This window comes from Carcharodon carcharias, chromosome 9 (assembly GCF_017639515.1).
Source record: "Carcharodon carcharias isolate sCarCar2 chromosome 9, sCarCar2.pri, whole genome shotgun sequence".
Classification (NCBI taxonomy): domain Eukaryota; kingdom Metazoa; phylum Chordata; class Chondrichthyes; order Lamniformes; family Lamnidae; genus Carcharodon; species Carcharodon carcharias.
Window position 1 is genome coordinate 40121400 of NC_054475.1, and position 22619 is coordinate 40144018.

Consider the following 22619-nt stretch of genomic DNA (forward strand, 5'->3'; position numbering starts at 1 on the left):
TATCATAAACGTTCACATCAACATGATCTAACCCATTCCCACAAATACTAAAGCCATTAAGAACAAATGTTAAAAACACTTCCTATCATAATATCAGGGAGAAAAAGAAAAGTTTCCCTCTCATACACATGTCCTGCCCTATAAATATTAAGTAATTAATGAGTTTTGTTTAAAGATGGTGTCAGCCTAAGTTCAAGCTACTTTTCAGTCATTTCATCAAACATAGAGGTGCTGAATCCAGACTGCCAGACAACTTAAAATCATAAAACCATTTAGGGTAGTTTCTCACAAATTCCCCAACTAGCAGAAATTCAAATTGAGCCATTTAAAAAGTGGTTAACAATAAATCCATAGATGTTGCAGACCAACAACAAACCCTAAAGATTAGTCGTGTCAAAATCTTACCAGGACAAGAAGGTGGAATATCCTTACCAGGATAAGAGTGGAACCCATTATTCGGTTTAGAGAGTTTGAGAGAGAAGTTAGCTCAATTGTTATGTGTGCAGAGTCTAAAACTCATACTAAGGTGCTGGGACTTGCACATGAACAATAGTCAGTTGTTGAGATACTGGGGTGTGGTAACCAATGTTCATATAATTGTCCCTTAAACTTTTTGTATGTTGGTTGTGACTGGCTAAGGAACGGTTGTGGGGACATAGATATGTCTGAACAATAACTGGTTTATTGTAAGAACATAACTATTTACAGACTTACAAGATTACAGGTATTATTCAGTCTAAGCTTTCTTCTTCTAGACTCCTAGTCATGTAACTCTCCCTCTTGCATCATCATGTGGACAGTATTGTTTCTCCAGTCCCACATATTAACTCTTTCAGCTCTGAACACCCTCATACTTCAGTAGAGGAGGTGAGAACGTTAGTTGAGAAAATTTTTTTTTAAATAATCAGTAACTGTTAAAAGCTATGACTATCTCTGGGAAAGAAGAGCAAATGGCAACCTTGCCATCTTTGCACACTTTTAGTTTTAAGTAACTTGGAACTGGGCACAAGCAATAGAGCTTTCTATAATGAGATATAATTCACAAATTAAGCAAACCCGTTAATAAAAATGTTGTGTGTTGTAATGTGGACTTCACATTATCCATGACCATCTCATGTAAATCCATGTATGTTTGATGCTGATGCATAATGTGGTTTTTGTTATTTTCTAATAAGTCATCTCAGAATTCCTTGTTATTTATGCAGTCTCACTTTATCCGTTTGAAGTATTGAAATGTGGATGAACTTCAGCTATATTGCTAAGCAATCTGCAATCAGATAACTCACCACTGGGTACATTTGACAGGCTTGAAGACCTGTGAAGGAAAGCATGAATAAAATGACTAGTCAAATAACTTCCGCTTTGAATTTTCTCTTGTGCAATTTTACAATGCACATGCAAACGTTTTTGAACAGTAAAGTTCCACCTTTCGCAACTTCCTTATTCATGTAGTTGCTTACTTGTACACCACATCACTCATCACATGCAGCTGTTAATTTGACCTTGAATTATGGATTCTAAAGGCTAAAAATTTGCCTGCATCCTTTTTTTTGGGTGCTGTCCTCTCATTTACCTGATTGTGGTGTTGGTTTGAGGAGGGTCCACAGTGCAAATGTCTGAGCATTCAGCAAGGAGGAGCAGCATGTGCGAATAACAGCTGGTGCAACTAGCCTTCTCTTCTTAAAGGCAGCCTGTCCCTCTTAAAGGGAAGTTGCCCCGAATTACAGGAGGCTGCTGCTGTATACCATTACTGAATTTGTAAACAAGGAAAATGGAACACCAGGGCACTGAGAGAGTTCCAGGTTCACCAGTATCACCATGGAGGCCTAAATGGTGAAGGTGGACTGGAGGAGAGGCACCATGGTTCTGTTGGGTTGCATATGGGGGCAGAAGACCCTCAAGGACCACCCTCAGATGAAATCAGGAGCTGGTGACCAGGGAGGCCAACCCAGTATGCAGGCTAGTAGTGCCACAAGTCATCTGATGATCTTACAACGGTGGTCAGTGAATGCATCTTCACATCTCCTGACATGTCCTAGCCACTGCTTCGCCCGTCTCACACACTGTTCAATGCATAGCAACCCCTATCACCAATCCCTGGAACTGACGGGAGATTATTGACCTGACACTTAACTCTGTTTCTTTCCCCGCAGATGCTATCTGGCCTGCTGCGTATTTCCAGCTTTTGCTGTTTTTATCTCTGGGTTGCTATCTCAGCAACATAATGGGCTGAATCTTCGGCTTGGCAAGTGGGGGCGGGGCTTGCTTGCCGAGGCGTAAATGATGCGGGGTGACGTCAGATGTGTGTCTCGACGTCACCGCTCGTCATTTATATTTTCAGCTCAGCAGGTGCACAGCCGAGTCATCTGCGTGCCCGCCGAGCTGTCAACGGCCTGTTAAGGCCATTAATGAATGCATTAATCCAGTTGAGAAAGCTGCCCATCCAACCATAAGGTTGGCGGGCAGGCGAAGAGCCCAGGCGGCCTTCGCATTTTTCATGGAACCTCATCCGCGGGCGGGATGAGGTTTCATGAAAGGTTTATAAATTAAATAAATTTTTTCATTAAAGCTCATTGGCATGTCCCAGCTCATGTTACACTGTCGCATGAGGGGACATGTCTTAAATTTTCTTGATTAAAATTTTTGGAGCTTAAACGAATCGATTTCTGCGCTCTTTCTTGCGCATGCGCGAAAGAGAGCAGGCCCCGACTCAGGGAACCCACCCCCCACCACTTCCCCACCCCTTCCGGACGCGCGTCATGCTGGGCGGGCCTTAATTGGCCCAACCATGTAAAATGGTGGCATGGACCCAATCGGGCCCCCGCAACAGGGGGGAAAATTCTACCCAATAAGACTGGCATTCCGCACTATACCCTCAGTGTTTCTACTGTACTGTAATGAACTGGCCCCATTCTTTCAACAATTTGACTTGATATCAGATCTAACAGTGTTCCCAGTATAACATTTTCCTTTATCTCTCATTATATGAATCTAAACCAAGACAAGCATCCAAGTTTTGAATTTGCCATTATATTGGAATGTACTATTTTTAATTTGCAGACTGTAGGTTTTTGCCTTACAATGCTTGGGCATAACATTTACCCTGTGTGCAGCACATAAAGGAAAGCAAATATTTAATTTAGTTTGTATTCTACTCCATAAGAATTAGGGAGGAAGCACTTTGATTTGAAATAGTCCAAGCAACAAATGTTCGGCCCTCAGTAAGAAAGCCAGGAATTTGATTCTGGTGATGGTTTTCAGACAGATTGGAAGAGTTTCTTCTGTGTTATATTTCTGAAATTTGAGAAATAAATCAACAATTGTTTCCTTCCTCTGGTTTAACTGCACTTTTTTCTTCAGTCAGAAAAATGGTAATTCTGGTGGAACTGAAAAGGTTCAGAACCCTGTATACAATAGTATGGGGTTTGCTAAACTGCCAAAAGAGGCTGCTTTCTTTTAGAAAAAAAGGATATCTGCTGGTTTCTGAGTTCCATGTGTTACTTACTGTTCTATCTCTACTAATGCCACCTACTAGTGCACCATTTATATTGATCTTGTCTCGAGCTCATTACACATCATCAATTCTGAAGTATTTGTACCTGGCCTCACTTCAATTACAGGTATGGAACGAGTTTGCAGCAAGAAGATAACAAGGAATGGCTCCACGCACGCTCTGTTGGAGGCTCTGTGGACTCAGATAGCCAGTTACTCTCCTCCCCCTCTACTGTTCCATTATCAAATTTAGGTCAGTAAATTTTTTATTGCCAAATACATTTTGAAAAAATAGCTGTACTCTTGATTTTCTGTTTGCCAATTTATTTGTTTAATTTGGCTGAAAAATATTTTTTTTTTGCCTCATACCAGGTGGGTACAGAATGTAATAAAGTTAAGAATTGTAATTCTGTTTAGGACACATTTTGAGGAGGGATATTGACCAATTGTGGAATTTAAATATCTGATGGTAGAAATTCTAATTAATGAAGTTTCCATATAAATGGCTAACACATTTATGCTGCATTTTTGAGCTATTTTTAGAGGGTTTTAATCTGCTTAAAATAAATAGGATACTGCCTGTGTAAAAAAAAAATGTATATATAGCCATTATGTGCTTTAGTTTTTCTTTGTACTGGGCAGGCTATAAACAGCATTGAGCACTATTGTCTTGTCGATGGGCAGCTTGCAATTGAAAATTCACTGAACTTTCATGAAGTTGTGAGCGGCCTGTTTATTTCAATCCACAGAACATTCTAGATTGCTACACAGCTCTGCGTGCATGCACCTTAGAGGAAACATTGCTCTTCTCCCATTCTATCTTTCCTTGAAGAATCCATTCCACCTCCACCTCTCACTGGCCCCAGTATACATCTCCTCCAACAGGTCATATTAATGTCCTAATTGCACACGTACCAATCCACTTATCTTCTCACTGGTCCCATTCTACCTGTCACATGTTCAGTTTTTCCTCCCCCCACCCACCCCCACCCCGATTGATCCCATTCCCCCTCTCCTCTCACACATCCCATTCTACCTTTCCCCTCCCATGAATCCCATTATCCCTTTCCCCACACATATGCTATTCCACCTCTCCTCACACATGTCTTATTCTAGCTGTCTTTATGCATCCCACTCCATCCCTACTCTCTCATCTCCCATTCAAATTATCTGCTCACTGGTACTTCATTCTCTCTCTCTCTCCCTCTCCCTCTTTCCTCACACATCCCATCTATCCATCTTCATATCCAGCCCATTCTCCCTGTCCTCATACAGCCCACACCTGACCTATTAGCTCCCTTTCTTGCCATAAGAGTTCACACTTTCACAGAGTACACAAAATGTGAAAGGAGTAGGGAGGATGCACAAGGCTTGAAAGTCTGGACATAGATCATAGAGAACCTGAAAAATCCATTAACTTTGCCAACAGTGAAATAAAACTCACATAATCTGCTGTCTCATCCATTATCCATAAAATTAGCGTCATTTTTAGTTCATTCATGGGATATAGGTGTCATTGGCAGGGCAGGCATTTATTGCCCATGCCTAATAAATCTGTTTTCCAGGCTGGTAATGTGCTCAACGTTAAAGAAAGCTGTTCATTGACCATGTTCTTTATGATCGGTGACAAAAACAGCATCATAAACCTGCCCATCAGAAGGCATTGGCTACTCATTGAGACTAAATCTATTGATCAACTTCATCCCACCTTCTGTTTATCTGGCCCTTGCCCACTGTGCTGGTGGCATTAGGTTGTTTGGGACTCCCTGGGATATTCGGTTTCAAGCTGAATCCTGGGCATTTAGAGAAGCTGAATGTGGAGCATTCCCAAGTCTACCCAGGGCTGACAGAAAGGTGCTCCATCACTTGAATTTATCCCCTCCTCCCCTCTCCTCCCCACCTGATTGCCTACCAGGAAATTTTCCCTCCTCTTTCTTCCTGCCTCAGTATACCAACAATAAATCTGGAGTCCTCTCACCTTCTGAACCTCAGTCTAACACAAGGCTCTGTGGTTTTCTGTGGCTCCTTGCTTTCTGCCCTTCTCACACATTACTCACTTTTGGACACACCTTGCCTCCCTTCAGCTCGATCTCACTGCTCCTCCAATCATAGATTTCCTCTCCTGCACTTTTTTCTTGCTCACTGTCCAGATGCTTGCGCTTGTGCCACTGTCCTCTGCCCTCTACTTGATCTTGCAGCAGTTGTGAATGGCCCGTTTAATTCAATGAGTGGTACATTCCAAATAACTCTGCAGTCGCTAACACAAGCACCTTAGAGAGATCATTGTATATATCTAAAATACATTTCTATTTGTGTAATGTTTTAATGTAAAATTCACAGGTTAGAATTTACACCCACTGGAATTTTCAATTAAATGAACACAATATAATCCTCTTTCAAACAAAATCTGTTCATGGATTTGTTTGCATGATTTTTCCAGATCATTTAAAATAGACAGCTATTTGCAATCAAGTAAATCCTGATACCATTAATTGTCAAGCAATAATTAAAACGTGACAAATTCCTCAATTTTCAACAACTACTGAATAAATTATTTTCCATCTTTCCATCATTCAAAAAACTAATCCTGCACAGGTCTGACCAGATTGACGCATGGGTTGGAGAATCAGGCACATCATGTCAAGTTGTGGTGCCCCTGACATTCCAAAAGCTTTTATGCTCAGTTGCAGAACAGAAAACAAAGATATTAGGGGCTGAATTTTCCCCCCGTCGGGGCGGGGGGGGGGGGTGTTGTTCGGGGGTGGGCGGCAGCGAGGGCAAACTCGATCGGTGCCCCCATTCGGGTGTGCGCAACCTTTTTACGTGGGTGGGCCACTTAAGGCCCGCCCAGTGTGACGCACACCTGGAAGCACATGGACGCGAAAGAGCGCAGAAATCTCCCTGAGGCACCTCCGTGCCTCAAGGAGATTAATTTAAGTTTTGAAAAATATAATAAAGGTAAAAGAAAAAATAAGTACATGTCCCCTCATGTGAACCTGTCATATGAGCTGGGATATGTCCATTAGTTTTTTCAAAATATTTTATTTAATTAATGAACCCTTCATGAAAGCTCACCCCACCTGTGGATGAGGTTTCATGAAAAATGCGAAGGCTGCCAGGGCTCTTCGCCTGCCCACCAACCTCAAGGTTGGACGGGCAGCATTCTTACCAGCTTCAATTATTTTGTTAATGGCCTTAACAGGCCTTTGACAGTTCAGCAGGCGCGCAGCTGATGTGGCTGCACACCTGCCGAACTGACAATCTAAGTGGCACGTAGTGACGTCAGGACGCCGGCCTGATGTCACCACACGTCATTTTAGGCCTCGGTGAGCGGGCCCTGCTCCCCGCTCACCTATGGGAAAATTCTTCCCTAGGAGTTAAAGGAGTTACTCAGATTGGCAAATGACAAGAAGTGCTGATCCGTAAAGAGTGGTGCTGGAACCATTGTTGCTTACAATTTACAGAGCAGGATCCCAGACATATTAGTGGTTCAGAGAGTCAAGGGCCACTGTCTTCTACTTTCCCTTTGGGAGATAATTGGTAGTAAAAAAACAGCCTGTCCAAATATTACTATGCCATTTTCATTGCATTGACTTCCTCACAAGCATGGTCTCAAAATAAATGCCTTTTTTCTAATTGTGGAAGTGAAAAACTAGCGTTATCAATGTAGCTTTTTAGCATTAAAGTATTATTGACCATTAATAAAAACAGAAAAAGCTGGAAATACTCAGCAGGTCAAGCAACATCTTGACCTGCCACGTATTTTTAGCATTTTCTGTTTTTATTTCAGATTTCCAGCTTCCGCAGAATTCTGCTTTCCTATTCGAGATGACTTCTGTTTTGGAAGGAACAAAATTATTTTATAATCTCAGTTCAGGTATAAACAGCAAATAACTTTGATATTTACAAAAGCTTATTTCTTTTAACCATCAACCATTGTTATGATCTCTAAGATTTTTTTTTCATACATACATATAATAAATCAGGGCTGTTCTTAATAAGTAACTTTACCATTTCTTGTTATAACATGTCTGTGTACTAGAAACTTAACAGGAGCTGGCCTGTGCAATTTGGAATTTCCCAGATTTTCCTGCAATTTAACAGTTAAGTTATTTTGTGGAAATAGGCATCCTAGTACAGTACTTGTGAAAATCAGAATCTAACTTTGCTTTAAGTCTAAGATTTGTTTATTTGGCAGCATGCTGAGGTGATACTGGAATTAACAGTTATTTTAGACCAGAAGACTCATTAGTGACTGTGGGACATGACAAAGGGCTCTTTTTCATGAACTTTGCAGTAAATGAGCAGTCAGTATATAAAAGGTGTGGCATTCTCAGAACGAATGCCAAACAACAGCTGCATAGTGGGAAATAGGACTTGCATTAGCTACATCCAATACCTGTTCACAAATCTTTGCCCTTACACCAGAATAATTTGCATCTTCAATAAAAACCCCAAGAAGTAGCAAAGAGATAATTTTTTCATTAATTGTATTTGATTGCTGTGATAACATTAGTAAATGTGAATGTGCAACTTGATGAACTTTTGTAGTGTAGGAATAGTGAAAAATCTTATTTGTTTTACTTCTGTACGTTAACAAAATTAAATATTTTAAAAACGCCTCAGGTTGCTGCACCTTCCTTCCATCATAAGGTCAGAAATGTTCGCTGATGATTGCACAACGTTCAGCACCATTCACAACTCCTCAGATACTGATGCAGTCCATGTCCAAAGATCTGGACAATATCCAGGCTTGAGCTGACAAGTGGCAAGTAACATTCGTGCCACACAAGTGCCAGGCAATGACCATCTCCAACAAGATAGAATCTAACCATCGCCCTTTGACATTCAATGGCATTACCATTGCTGAATCCCCCACTATCAACATCCTGGGGTTACCATTGACCAGCAACTGAACTGGACTAGCCATATAAATACTGTGGCTACAAGAGCAGGTCAGAGGCTAGGAATCCTGAGCGAGTAACTTTTACCTCCTGACTCCTCAAAGCCTGTCCACCATCTACAAGGCACAGGTCAGTGGTGTGATGGAATACTCTCCACTTACCTGGATGAGTGCAGCTCCAACAACACTCAAGAAACTTGACACCATTCAGGGCCTGCTTGATTGGCACCCCATCCACAAAAATTCATTCCCTCCACCACTGACGCACAGTGGCAGCAGTGTGTACCATCTACAAGATGTACTGTAGGAACTCACCAAGGCTCCTTAGACAGCATCTTCCCAACTCTCAGCTGCTACCATTTAGAAGGCCAAGGGTAGCAGACACATGGGAACACCACCACCTGGCAGATCTCCTCGAAGCCATTCACTATCCAGACTTGGAAATATATCGCTGTTCCTTCGCTGTCACAGGGTCAAAATCCTGGAACTCCCTCCTTAACAGCACTGTGGGCGTACCTACATGACAGGGACTACAAAGGTTCAAGAAGTCAGCTCACCATCACCTTCTCAAGGGCAATTGGTGAATGGGCAATAAATGCTGGCCCAGCCAGCAACGCCCACATTCCATGAATGAATTAAAAAAAACCCTGTCCAAATGCATCCATTTCCATATCACCCAATGAATTTTCCAGCAAATGTAGAAATGCAAACTGCTAAATTAACATTTTAATTGTTGTGAGTTCTTGTAAGTGTATGTTTTATGCAGTTATGTATGTTGTAACATTGATACTTTTCCTTTTAATGCCAAAGTGGTTTCTAAGTACTCATTATTCTGACAGTGGTAGCGTAACTTGGATGTAATATGCTGAACAGTCTTCTGAGCTCATTAAAGCCTGAATTCCTCTGAAGCGGCTAAGAATACAATTTTGTAAATGTTACTTGCTGTATTTCTAACAAAGCATCTTATTCAAGTCCACCTTCTATAACTTTCTTTTGTCTTTGTATGTACCTTAAGAACCTGATATGAAATTAGTTTTGAGGAGATAAGTATTGTTCATTTGCCAGTTTGCCAGCATGTAACTCTCAATCCAAGTGTATTGTCAGTGACAGTAAAATTCAGAAGTTGCATACATAATTGTCCCAATACAAGTAACAATATACAAATAACAATGCCATTAACACTACTGTTAGAGAAATATCTGATCCATTTACCCAAATGAGATCCAGATTAATGAGCAATGCTGCCCAAACACAAAGCAAACTGCAAAATCAGTTTTTATTATTTCTGTGTGTTTCCTCAAATAAAATCCACTTAAAGGCTCATTTGTTATCACTTTCCAATGTGCTATTTAACTGAATGTAATTATTGCTTTATTAACAGCAAGCCCCACTGCAGTATCCCAGCTCAGCAGTCCCACTCCAAAAATGATGCGCTCAAACAGCATTCCAACTCATGATTCCTCTTTTGACTTGTATGGAAGTTTGCAGATGGGGAGCACAGTTTCTTTGGCAGAAAGACCAAAAGGAATGATCCGCTCTGGTTCATTTAGGGATCCTGTGGATGATGGTAAGATCAAATGTTTCCACTTTCAACCAACATTAAATTAATCATTTTTGTTACTTAATGTTACAGGATTATTTAGAAGCTTAAGTAGTTATTAGTTTGAAGCTGAGTTTTGAAACAAATGCTCACATGAATCACAGAATTGTTACAGCACAGAAGAAAGCTATTTGGTTCATTATGTTTGCATTGGCTCTCCGAATAAGCAGTCCACCTAGTGCCATTCTCCCGCCTTTTCCCTGTAACCCTGCACATTCTTCCTTTTCAGATAACAGTCTAATTCCCCGATGAATGCTTTGACTAAACCTGCCTCCACCACATTTTCAGGCAGTGCGTTCCAGACCCTCACCATTCGCTGCATGAAAATGTTTTTCCTTGTCGTTTTTGCTTTCTTTTGCCAATTACTTCAATCTGTGTCCTCTCATTCACAATTCATCCATGAGTGGGAACAGTTTTTCCCTATTGATTTTGAACCCTCTGTCAAATCTCCTCTCAGCCTTTTCATCTCCAAGCACAACAGTCCCAACTTCTCAAATCTATCTTTGTAACTGAAGTTCCTCATCCCTGGAGCCATTCTTGTGACTCTTTTCTTCACTCTCCAGTGCCTTCACATCTTTCCTTAAGTGTAGCGCCCAGAACTAGATGCAACACTCCAGCTGAGGCTGAATTATTAACTTATTCAAGTTCAACATAATCTCCTGCTCTTGTATTCCATGCCCCTATTAATAAAGCCTAGGATACTGTATGCCTAATTAACCACACTTTCAACCTGTTCTGAGCTATGTACACCCAGGTCCCTCCGCTCTTGCATGTCCTTTAGAATTGTAGCAATTATTTTATACTGTGTCTCTATATTCTTCCTACCAAAAAGCGCATTAAACTTGAATATTTCTGTCATAATCAAACATAATAAGAAAGAAAGCAGAATGTACATTTGTCTAACACCTTTCATGACCTCAGGGTATCCCAACACACTTCCAAGCCAATAAACCATTATGTACGTTAGTTATATACATTAGCACCCAAGAAACTTGGCACTAAACCTTTCTGACTGGCATTGAATGTTTTATATCATTCGTAACACTCAAAGAATAGCCAGAATTTTCTGGGCCTTTAGGATGGAGTCAGAGGTGGAAAGGCAACATAGGACCTGCCCACCTGGAACCAAATTGAGTCACTTAAATGGCCAATTGAGGGCCACCTCCAGGCTGCACTGGTATTTTATCAGTGGTCAGGGGGAGGTGGGGGATGGCCCTCCACTGTGTGGGAAGATGGATAGGTACAATGGCAAAATGGCAAAACAATGGCAGCCTTCCAGTGGGCACTAGAGAGGGAGGGGGCTATCCTATTTGAGCCTGTTTGGCCCACCAAAGGTACCCCAGGTGGGATCAGCCACATCTAGGAAACTATAGTTTAATGTCTGTCATTGGGAAATTGTTGGAATCCGTTATTAAGGAAGTAGTAATGGGGCATTTGGAAAGACAAAATGCAATCCATCAGAGTCAGCATGGTTTTATGAAGAGTAAATTGCGTTTGACTAATTTGCTAGAGTTCTTTGAAGATGTGACAAGCAAAGTGGATAATCAGGATCCTGTAGATGTAGTATATCTGGTCTTCCAGAAGGCCTTTGATAAGGAGTTGCACAAAAGAATAGTTCACAAGATAAGATAACACGGAGTTAAGAGTAATATATTAGCTTGGATAGAGGATTGGCTAACCAACAGAAAGCAGAGAGTCAGGATAAATGAGTCTTTTTCTGGATGGCAAGTTGTAACTAGTGGGGTCCCACAGGGTTCAGTCCTTGGGCCCCAACTATTTGCAATCTAAATTAATGATTTGGATTCAGGGATAGAAGTTACTATAGCTAAATTTGCAGATGACACCAAAATAGGTGGGAAAGTAAGTTGCAATGAAGAAATAAGAAATTTACAAATGGATATGGACAGGTTAGGTGAATGGACCAAAATTTGGCAGATGGAGTTTAACATGGATAAGCGTGAGGTTATCCATTTTGGTCGGAAGAATAAATGGAGAGAAACTTCAGAATGCTTCAGTGCAGAGGGATCTGGGTGTCCTTGTGCTTGAATCGCTGAAAGCTAGTTTGCAGGTACAGCAGGTAATAAGGAAGGCAAATAGAATTTTGGCATTTATTGCTAACGGAATAGAGTATAAAAATAGGGAAGTGTTGTTGCAATTGTACAATTCATTGGCGAGACCACACCTGGAGTACTGTGCACAGTTTTGGTCCCCTTACTTGGGGAAGGACGTAGTTGCACTGGAGGCGGTTCAGAGGAGGTTCACTAGATTGATTCCAGAGATGCAGGGCGCATCTTATGAGGAGAGATTGAGCAGTTTAGGCCTATACTCGTAAGAGTTCAGAAGGATGAGAGGAGATCTAATTGAGGTATATAAGATGCTAAAGGGGATAAAAAAGTAGACATGGAGCAAATGTTTCCCCTTCTGGGGCATTCTAGAATGAGAGGCCATAGTTTTAGGCTAAGGGATGGTAGATTTAAATCAGAGGTGAGGAGGAATTACTTTTCTCAAAGGGTGGTGAATCTGTGGAATTCACTACTTCAGAGTGCAGTAGATACCGGGACGCTGAATAAATTTAAGGAGGAGATAGATTTTTAATTAGTAATGGGATGAAAGGTTATGGGGAGAGGACGGGAAATTGGAGTTGAGGCCGAAATGAGATCAGCCATGATCGTAATGAATGGCGGGGCAGGCTTGAGGGGCTGAACTGCCTACTCCTGCTCCTAGTTCTTATGTTCTTATCTGCAACATCGGCATAACCCACCCGTAGTGACCCTGTTATGACGTGGCAGGTGATGTGTGCCAGGTGGACCAAATCCACAAGGGAAGCTTGGCCACGCTGTCACAACGGTTTTATAATTTGTATTTATTATGAGAAGATATGTGCATTGAATTCAGAAGTAATGAGTCCACTAAGATTATTAGAGATTTTTCAAATTAAATTAACAAATTATTGATAGAAGAAAATGTTTCAATCACATACATAAGATTACAGTTACTTAATACGATAACAAATCCTAAAATTCTTAATTAACCTAACTTCCAACTACTTACCCCCTTTAAGGCAACAGTCCAAAATAGATTTTAAATTTAAAAAGTAAGCCAGCAAGTTACTGCAGCGCCCACTGGACAGTCTCTCCAACTTTAATTACTGGACATAGCAGACTTTTGCAAAAATGGCAGGAGGCTTCTTCAAGGCTGTTTCATATTTCCTTTTAGATCTTACATGGCCCCATAACATAGGGCAGAATTTTGCCCTTGATGGGCGGGCGGGCCCCACCGGCTTAGCAGCGGGTGGGCAGCCGATTGCTGCCGCCGCCGAAACAGACCCCGCTGCCAGTTTGAGTGGGCCACCCAGCAGGCCACCCGACGGGAAGCACTATGCACTTCCTGTGCGTGGGAGGGATTCCCCAACTGTCAAAGTGCGCTCTTTCGCGCATGCGCACATCTCCCTGAGACTAAGTGCTGTCTCTGGGAGAGCGCTGAAAGCTTCATAAACTTAAAAAGTAGAAAAATTAAAAAATTATTAACATGTCCCCCTCATATGACAATGTCACACGAGATGGACATGTTAATAAATATCGATAAAGTTTTTTAAAACAGACATGAAACCTCATCCCGAGGAAGGAATTGTTGCGGTTTAAAGTAACCTGGATGCCATTATGTTGTTTACGTAAGTCCCATTTTGGACTGATATTTAGAATTGCACTTGTGGTGAGAGTCACTGTCCTTGACAGCAAGGCAGCATTTGACCGAGTGTGGCATCAAGGAGCCCCAGCAAAACTGGAGTCGATGGGAATCGGGAACACTCTCCATTGTTTGGAGTCATATCAAGTACAAAGGAAGATAGTTGTCAGTGTCAGTCACCTCAGTTCCAGGACATCACTGCAAGATTTCCTTATAGTAGTGTCCTAGGCCCAACCATCTTCAGCTGCTTCATCAATGACCTTCCTTCCATCATAAGGTCGGAAGTGGGAATGTTTGCTGATGATTAAACAATGTTCACAATTCGTGACTTCTCAGATACTGAAGCAGTCCATGTTCAAATGCAGCAAGACCTGGGCAATATCCAGGCTTGGGCTGACAAGTGGCAAGAAATATTCGTGCCACACAAGTGCCAGGCAATGACCATCTCCAACAAGACAGAATCTAACCATCTCCTTTTGACATTCAATGGCATTACCATCATTGAATCCCTCACTGTCAACATGCTGGGGGTTACCATTGACAAGAAACTGAACTGACTGGATATATAAATACTGTGGCTACAACAGCAGGTCAGAGGCTAGGAATGCTACTACAAGTAACTCACCTCCTGACTCCCTGAAGCCTTTCCACCATTTACAAGGCGCAAATCAGGAGTGTGATGGCATACTCTCCGCTCACCTGGATGAGCGCAGCTCCAAAAGCATTCAAGAAGCTTGACACCATCCAGGACAAAGCAGTCTGCTTGATTGGCACCCCTTCCACAAACATTCACTCCCTGCACCACTGACGAACAATGGCAGCAGTGTGTGCCATTTAGAAGATGCACTGCAGGAACTTACCAAGACTCCTTAGGCAGCACCTTCTAAACCCACATCCGCTACCATCTAGAAGGACAAGGGCAGCAGACACATGGGAACACCACCACTTGGAAGCTCCCCTCTAAGCCACTCACCATCCTGACTTGGAAATATATCGCCGTTCCTTCACTGTCTCTGGGTCAAAATCCTGGAACTCCCTCCCTAACAGTACATGGACTGCAGTGGATCGAGAAGGCAGTTCACCATCAATTTCGCAAGGGCAATTAGGCATGGGCAATAAATGCTTACCCAGCCAGCGATACCCACATCCTCTAAATGAATTAAAAAAAATCCCCTAATTGCATTTGTTCTGACCCCGACAGTTATGCAGATTGATTGCCTTGTGGTAGCAAAGGGCAGACAGATTTAGATTGTACTTCTCACAGGGCGTTCATATAAAGAAGATCTATTTAACATTTTTGTGGAGAAGTTTCCCTATACTCCTGAAAAATTGGCAGTAATCAAAGGAGCGACTCTACTCTAGTCCTCTTATCTCTTATGGCAACAAAGGAGCCATAGCAATATTATATGGCCCACATTTCCTGAGGGTGAAAGCACAGTGAGAGCATTAACTGGGAGGGGCAGTGTGGTGGGGGGTGCGGGTAGAAGGGCTAGCTTATCTTATTCAGGAATTAATTCCTTACTTTTCCATTGCATACCTTGTTTAATTTATTCATGCAATACATTTTCACTAACGTTCCCCCACAAACACATGTTTTGTGTTCATTTCTTCCTTTTACCTGGCTCCAATCCACTGGAGCTGTGTTTACCAACTTGTCTGGAGCATATTCAGGTAATTAGTGTGTATTATTCACTTAATAATTCTGTCGAAGGGTCATGAGGACTCGAAACGTCAACTCTTTTCTTCTCCGCCGATGCTGCCAGACCTGCTGAGTTTTTCCAGGTAATTCTGTTTTTGTTTTGTATTATTCACTTGTCTGTTATTTTTATATCTATTTCCTGGTTTATAACTTCGTTTTTCAGTTTTCCAGTGCAATATACAAACTCAAAAATCCCAGTGGGAAAATAACCAGCTCACTATCCTGATCAGATAACAGCAAGACTGTCTACCTTGAGGGTACAATTAACATTATCAGCAAATGCTATTTATATCCAAGCTTTTAAGTTATTCTTTCACAGCGTTTTTTTCTCTAGACTGTGGAATTCTGTAGTATTCATCAGGAACAGATGGAGAACTCAGTGGTAGTACTTTAGCAGTGATAAACTGCAAAGGACTCGTTAGCTAAGACGTATTGTTGTCTGAGGCTAAAAATATGTACATCATTGCTGTGTGGCTACACTGTAATGTATCTGTAGAGCGTTGGTAGTCAAGCAGGGGCCTCTGACACACCGCTTAGGGACGCAAAGGTCAGCATTTTCTGTCAGTCTCACTTGGTTGCTATATTTTTCTTCAGTTGTTGACTTATTAGCTCAGTACTTAGTGCATACTAAGTTTTTTTTCTGCAGTTGCCACGCTGGATGGGTGAAACTGCCTCTTGTTAAAAATTGCTGGTGTCCCTATGTCCTAGAGTTTGAAAACTGTAGAAGCATCCAAGCAGAATCATAAAAGACTTATAATTATTGCTAGATGCCATCAGCCTGCTTTGAAAATGCTCCTTAGCATTGTTTTACTAAAACTTCTGACGTTTGGGGCTATATTTGCCTTAATCATACAGGACTGAAATTAAGTGTGGCGGTGGTGACTCCAGTGGTGAGCCGGGGGCATTTCCAGGAGCCCAGGTGTGGTTCTATGCCCATCAGGGAATTAATTGCCTGGCATTGGGGCCTCCACCCCTTTAAGGACAGATAGCACTGCCCCAAGAGCAGCTGGCCATTCGGAGGGCTGGCAACTCTTCGGTCCCACCTGGTGAGGTGGCCATTGCTGGAACTGCAACCAGCTCGGACCAGCAAGAGATTCGGGATTTCTAGGGCCAGTCAAGCACACACCAGTGAGAGGCGGGGGAGTGGGGTCATTGCTGAGAACAGTGGGGGGAGGGGAGGGGGTGGGGGGAAGTGGGGATTTGTTTCAGTAAGAATGGTGCTTGCCATTGTCGGTGGCCACTGTGAGGGCCCTCTGTGGGCCACCAGGTGCCCAATCAGGAGGACCTCCTACCCACTTCGCCCAGCCCACAAGGAGGCTGCCAACTTTTATTGGGCAGCATCCCCTGATGGCAGAGTGCCTTCCCCTCCCTCCCATGGTGGTATGATGAGGGCCTTAAGTGACCTATAATTGGCGACTTTATCTCAGTTGATCTCAGGACAGCAAGGCCATCCTTGACCTTTCCCAAGGGAGCCCAAAAGGCAATGATCAATCTGCCTACTTCCTCACCTCTCCCTCCCCCCCACCCCACCGAACGATTGTACGGCCACTCCTGCCTCTGTGCTTGCTCCCATGGGCCAGATTAAATTATGTCCTTAGCTTTACATGCTTTTCCAAAGCCTTCCTAAATTTGTCATGTAGTCAAGATAGTATTCCTGCCTCGAATAGCATATGATTTGTTAAAAAGACTGTGATTAAGACGTTACTCCAGGAAAATTGGGTAACCTTATTTCTCTCTCATGTTTATTCCTATTTACTTGCTGTGGGTTTCTTTTCCTTTATTTGCCTTTGTTTACTATTTCAGATTTTATAAGGAGTCATTAGAATGGTTGCAAAGCCCAAGAAAGGTTAACAAAAATGAGGTTGCAGATAAATAAGAAATGTATATGCATGAGATTGGAAAGGCTTAAGCAGAGATGCAATTAAGGGCTGAGTTTTACACTGGCCCCACTCGGCTATCTCACCCACAGCCATTGGTTTGAGGTGGGCCTTTCACCCCCATCTGGGAGGAACTCTTTCCTCTGGGAGCTGCCAGCCGATCAATTGGCTGGCAGCTTTCTGATCTTAGCTGTGCCACCAGGAGCAACGTTTAGTGTTGGGACTGCAGAAAGTGCCAGCGAGAAGCGTGCTGCAATGGAACTGGAGTTGAAGATGAGTCCGGGATCTCGCTCTGTTCAGCTCATACCAAAGCTGTAACGTATGTTCGAGAGGCTCTAGTTGTTTACAATACAGAACTGCAGCGTAATACATCAACAAAAATCAACAAAAATCTTATTAAAACTTCAACGCTTTATGTTAAATCCTCCTTTGTATTCCCCTTAGTTTCCTCATTAGCTAGAATGAATATTAAGGGCAGAATTTTACCCTTGGCGTGCGGGTGCACGCCTGACACAGCCGTGTGTGAAATAAAGCGCGTTGACATCAGACATGCATCCCGACATCAACGCACACTCTCACAATATTTCGCTAGGGGGTCACGTGATGAAGACGGAGGCCCGCCCGCCATTAATTAAGTGGTCAGTTAAGGCTCTTGAGAGATCAATTGTCTCCTACTTTACGTAGCCCATGCGATTTTCAGGCAATTGCACAGGCAAAACGAGCAGGCAGATAGGCCACAATTTGCAAAACCTCATCCACGGATGGGATAAGGGGGGGTCAGTGGGTTTTTCAAAGCGATTAGTGAGTAGTTTTGGATATCGCTGCTGCTTGCTTCTGTGAACAGGCCAGCTTCATTTTGCTTAAGAGCTGCATTCAGAGAATGTAAAGGCTTCAGTTCAGGACCCAGTGCTTGCCTCCAGGCCCCTGGAGGATTCACACCACGTGGGCCCATCCAAGTATCAAACAGCCTTTCCTTAGCCTGATAATGGGGATTGTGGTCTCCGCTTGAGGCACCTCCTCCTCTGTGGAAGAGAGGGCCAGAAAGGAGAGGAGGTCAGGTGTCCCTATTCAGCTTCCAGGGGAGTGACCTGTGGGAGAAGAGGCACAGGCACAAGGGGCGCAGGGCCAACAGGAAGGCCAAGGCAGAAGGGGCCACAGAAGACATCTCTGCCAGGGTTTATAGGCGGCGATGCAGCTACCTTAATATGCCTGGGGTGCAATGCCAAAGGAGGCTCCGCCTCTCAAGGGAGACAGTGACCTCCATCTGTCAGAGGATCAGCCCTGAGATCAGGTCTGACTGTGTGGATGGTCACCCCCATGCCAGTGGCTCTGAAGGTCACAATGCCCCTAAACTTCTACGCCTCAGGCTCTTTCCATGGGTCAGTGGGGTATCTGTGTGCTGTCTCCCAGTCAGCCGTCCACAGTTGTGTCAAACTGGTGACAGAAGACCTGTTCAGGCATGCATTGACTTTCATTCATTACCGTAGGGACAAGGCCAGCCAGGCAGAGTGAGCCAGAGGTTTTGCAGTGATAGCTGGCTTCCCCCCGGGTCCAGGGTGCAATTGACTGCACACATGTTGCCATCAAGGTGCCAGTGGGTGAGCTGGGAGCGTTCGTCCTGGGTGCCGAGGCTCTTCAGTGCTCCAGCCCGGCTGGATGGATGGCCGCTGGGTGACAAGGGCTATCCGCTCAAAAGATTGCTGATGACGCCTCTCTGCCATCCAAGAACAGAGGCGGAGCAGCAGTACAACAGGAGGCCACGCCTTCACAATGGCGGTGTTGGAGAGAACCATCAGTTCTCTCAAAATGCTCTTCCAATACCTGGACCGTTCAGGGAGCGTACTTCAATACCCCCAGATCGTGCGTCACTGGTAATGGTTGCATGCTGCGTTCTCCACAATCTGGCGCTGGAAAGAGGGGGCGCAGTGGAGGAAGATCTTAACGCAGCTGCACAGGCAACAGATGATGAGTTCAGTAGTGAGTCCGTAGGTGAGCATGCTCAGGAGAATGCTGAGGACATAGACGCAGATGTGGGTAACCTCCAGGAAGGCAGGGATGCCTGGGAAGCTTTGATCCAACGCTCCTTCAGCTAACCTACCAAATAAGAACCACCACTTGCCAGGGCTGCAGGCTCCATATTTGACCCCTGGCCGGTTCCTTGGTCAACAACATACACTATGTGCCAGAGCAATAAAGTTTAAGGAATTACATGTCCATCATAACATCATGGCTTACCCTACACTTACAGAGCAAATGAAGCATTCAGAGGCCAGTTGCAAAAAAAACATCTAATTTACTGCTGACTGACAAACATGGCAGAAATTAACATTGACCGGTTTTTTACATCACACTATTAAAAAAAACAGAAAAATGGGGGAAACAAATATCAACCGTGATCAGACCGTGTTGTGCTTAAGGTGCTTTAAGTTTTCACTTGCGAGGGCTCCGTCTAGGTGCTCCCCCCTCGCAGGCAACCACCCCTCGGTGATTCTTATTTGGCATTGGAAACAGCCTGCTCACTCTGCTGTCTTGTTGGCCTTAATGACCTTTGCGGGTGTCCTTTGGCCCATGGAGCCCATGCTGGCCCCGCCTGGAGGGAGTGGCCAGTGCGGCTGGCATCTTGCCAGTCACCCCAACCTTATCAGATGCCATGGTCAGTAGCAGAGGGGCGGAGGAGCTACTGCCATCATCCAGAGTGCCCTGAGAGGAGCCCACAGAGATGATAGGCAGCTCGTGCGCCAACATCAGGTCGGTCTGGACCTCCCTGCTCATCATTGATAGACGGGTATCTAGCCAGGATACTGAGTGCCCAATCCATCCCCTACACTGACACTGACCACCTGAGGTCATTGCGGGTGTGAGGGCTTGCAGGTCTGAGCGCATCCCCAGGAACTCCTGATTGAGTCCTTGAAGGAGCCTCTCCATGGAGGAGACGTTGCCCTCGGCCATGAGGGTCAACACAGTGCTAATGCTCCGCATGGACCCCTCCACAACGGACACCATAGCACACATTCTCTCATGTATCTCCGCCAGATCTTCCCGCACACCCTGCTGGACATACAGCACCTGCTGCCTCAGGGACGACTCCAGAGGCTCATCATCAGCCATTGACTGAGCATTGTCCTGGTCCCCAGGAATCCTCTGACAGCCGATGCCCTGGGCACTCTGTCCCTCCGCCTACACCTCAAGTGAGTGTGAAGTGCCCTCACCAATGTGCACCGAGATACTAGACGCTGCTCTTATGCCCACCAACGTGCTGGTATCTACGCTGGTGCCTGCTTAACAGAGAGGGTGTGATGCAAGTGCGTGCTCAGCATGCTGGTCCTCAGCGGTCAGGGGTGGGCCTTCAGGCTCCTCACAACAAGGGGCTGCTGGTGAGCCTAAAAGGTAGAAGAAGGACATATCATTAGTTTAAGTCATTAGACTGTCAATGTGCATGCCTGGTACCCTGATGAGACAGAGATCTGTGTCATGGTGCCCTCATCTTTCCATTATCAATGGGGATTCCAGGTTCGAGGCTAACATCAATATACAGACTGCACTGCAATGGTTGCAAAAGACCACATTCTCACCTTGGTGCACTGGACTCTTACCTTCCTTTGGCATCTCAGCCTCGCCGCGGCTGCTTGACTGAGTTGCATGGCGCCTCTCCAGTTCCAGGGTCTCCTGCTCGTATCTACTGAGGATGAGAAGGTGTGGGGATCCCCTGCCAGCCCGAGATCTCTCAGCATTGTTATGGGATATTTTTTCCTGGAAGGATAGAGGAGCATTGATTAGCGTACCCTGTACCTGCAGCCTAGCCAGTCCAACCTGAGGAACACCTCGCAGGGCTCAGCACATTTGTGACCCTGGAGCCGGCAAGGTGTTCAGCCCAAGCAGCCTTGGCTCACCCCCTTGGCCAGATGCTGCCTCATTGACATTTGTCACTCACACTCTAACACCTCTGAGATCCATGGGGGGACGCGCAGCTCTTACCCTGTTCTGCAAAGTGACCGGTGCCATCACTGTACTCACCCTTTCCGGTCGCAGGAGATTGTTAAAGTGCTTCTGGCACTGGACCCATGTGCGCCTCACCACATCGTGGCTGCTGACCCTGGATGCCCACCTCCACCCAGGCCTTTTTGGTGAGGTGGGCGGGACAAGTGTTTCTCTCCTGGTTGCCACCTCCTCCAGGAGGGCCGACTGCCCTGCTGACCTGCCCTCCTGCCTGCTGTATCCTCCTGCTGTGGCATCCATGCACATGACTTCCAGGGGCTGTCGAGGCCTCATTTGGATCGGCCGCCGGGTCACCATTGGATCCAGTGTACAAAAAGCCCCCTCCCGCCCCTTCACGCTCATTCAAAGGCCGTGTCTCACACTGGGCGGGCCTTAATTGGCCCACCTGCGTAAAATCACGGTGAGCTGCCGATCACGAGCGGCGGTCGGCTCCCTGACCACCCCTGCCCGCTCCTGCCGAGTACCCCCGCCAAAGGTAAAATTCTGCCCTAACATTTTTACCATCACAAGATGATCCCACAGTAGGCATGAATCATTTATATCAGAATTACCTGGAAAAACTCAGCAGGTCTGGCAGCATCGGCAGAGAAGAAAAGAGTTGACGTTTCGAGTCCTCATGACCCTTCAACAGAACTGAGTGAATATTAGGAAAGGGGTGAAATATAAACTGGTTTAAGGTGGTGGGGGGTGGGTGGTTGTAGGGACAAGCAAGCAGTGATAGGAGCAGATAATCAAAAGATGTCACAGATAAAAGAACAAAGAGGTGTTGAAGGTGGTGATATTTTCTAAACAAATGTGCTAATTAAGAATGGATGGCAGGACACCCAAGGTACAGCGCTGGTGGGGGTGGGGTGGAAAGGCTAACAGGGCCAGGGCATAAAAGGTATAGATTTAAAAATAATGGAAATAGATGGGAAAAGAAAAATCTATATATATTATTGGAAAAAACAATAGGAAGGGGGAAGAAACGGAAAGGGGGTGGGGATGGAGGAGGAAGTTCAAGATCTAAAGTTGTTGAATTCAATATTCAGTCCAGAAGGCTGTGAAGTGCCTAGTCGGCAGATGAGGTGCTGTTTCTCCAGTTTGCGTTGGGCTTCACTGTAACAATGCAGCAAGCCAAGAACAGACATGTGGGCAAGAGAGCAGGGTGGAGTGTTAAAATGGCAAGCGACAGGGAGGTTTGGGTCATTCTTGCTGACAGACCGCAGGTGTTCTGCAAAGCGGTCGCCCAGTTTACGTTTGGTCTCTCCAATGTAGAGGAGACTGCATTGAGAGCAATGAATGCAGTAGACTAAGTTGGAGGAAATGCAAGTGAAATGCTGCTTCACATGAAAGGAGTGTTTGGGCCCTTGGAGGAGAGAGGAAGTG

The 22619-nt window shown here is 44.6% G+C and overlaps 1 protein-coding gene across 5 annotated transcripts in view; it reads left to right on the forward strand.

Annotated features, from left to right (window-relative positions):
- Window positions 1–22619, forward strand: part of LOC121282181 (neuron navigator 1-like) — a 589054-nt gene that overhangs the window by 465863 nt on the left and 100572 nt on the right. For all 5 annotated transcript variants that reach the window (XM_041195735.1, XM_041195734.1, XM_041195736.1 and 2 more), the window contains 2 exons: window positions 3621–3745; window positions 9777–9962. In XM_041195735.1, the coding sequence (XP_041051669.1) occupies window positions 3621–3745; window positions 9777–9962 (311 nt within the window). The remainder of the gene's footprint in view (window positions 1–3620; window positions 3746–9776; window positions 9963–22619) is intronic.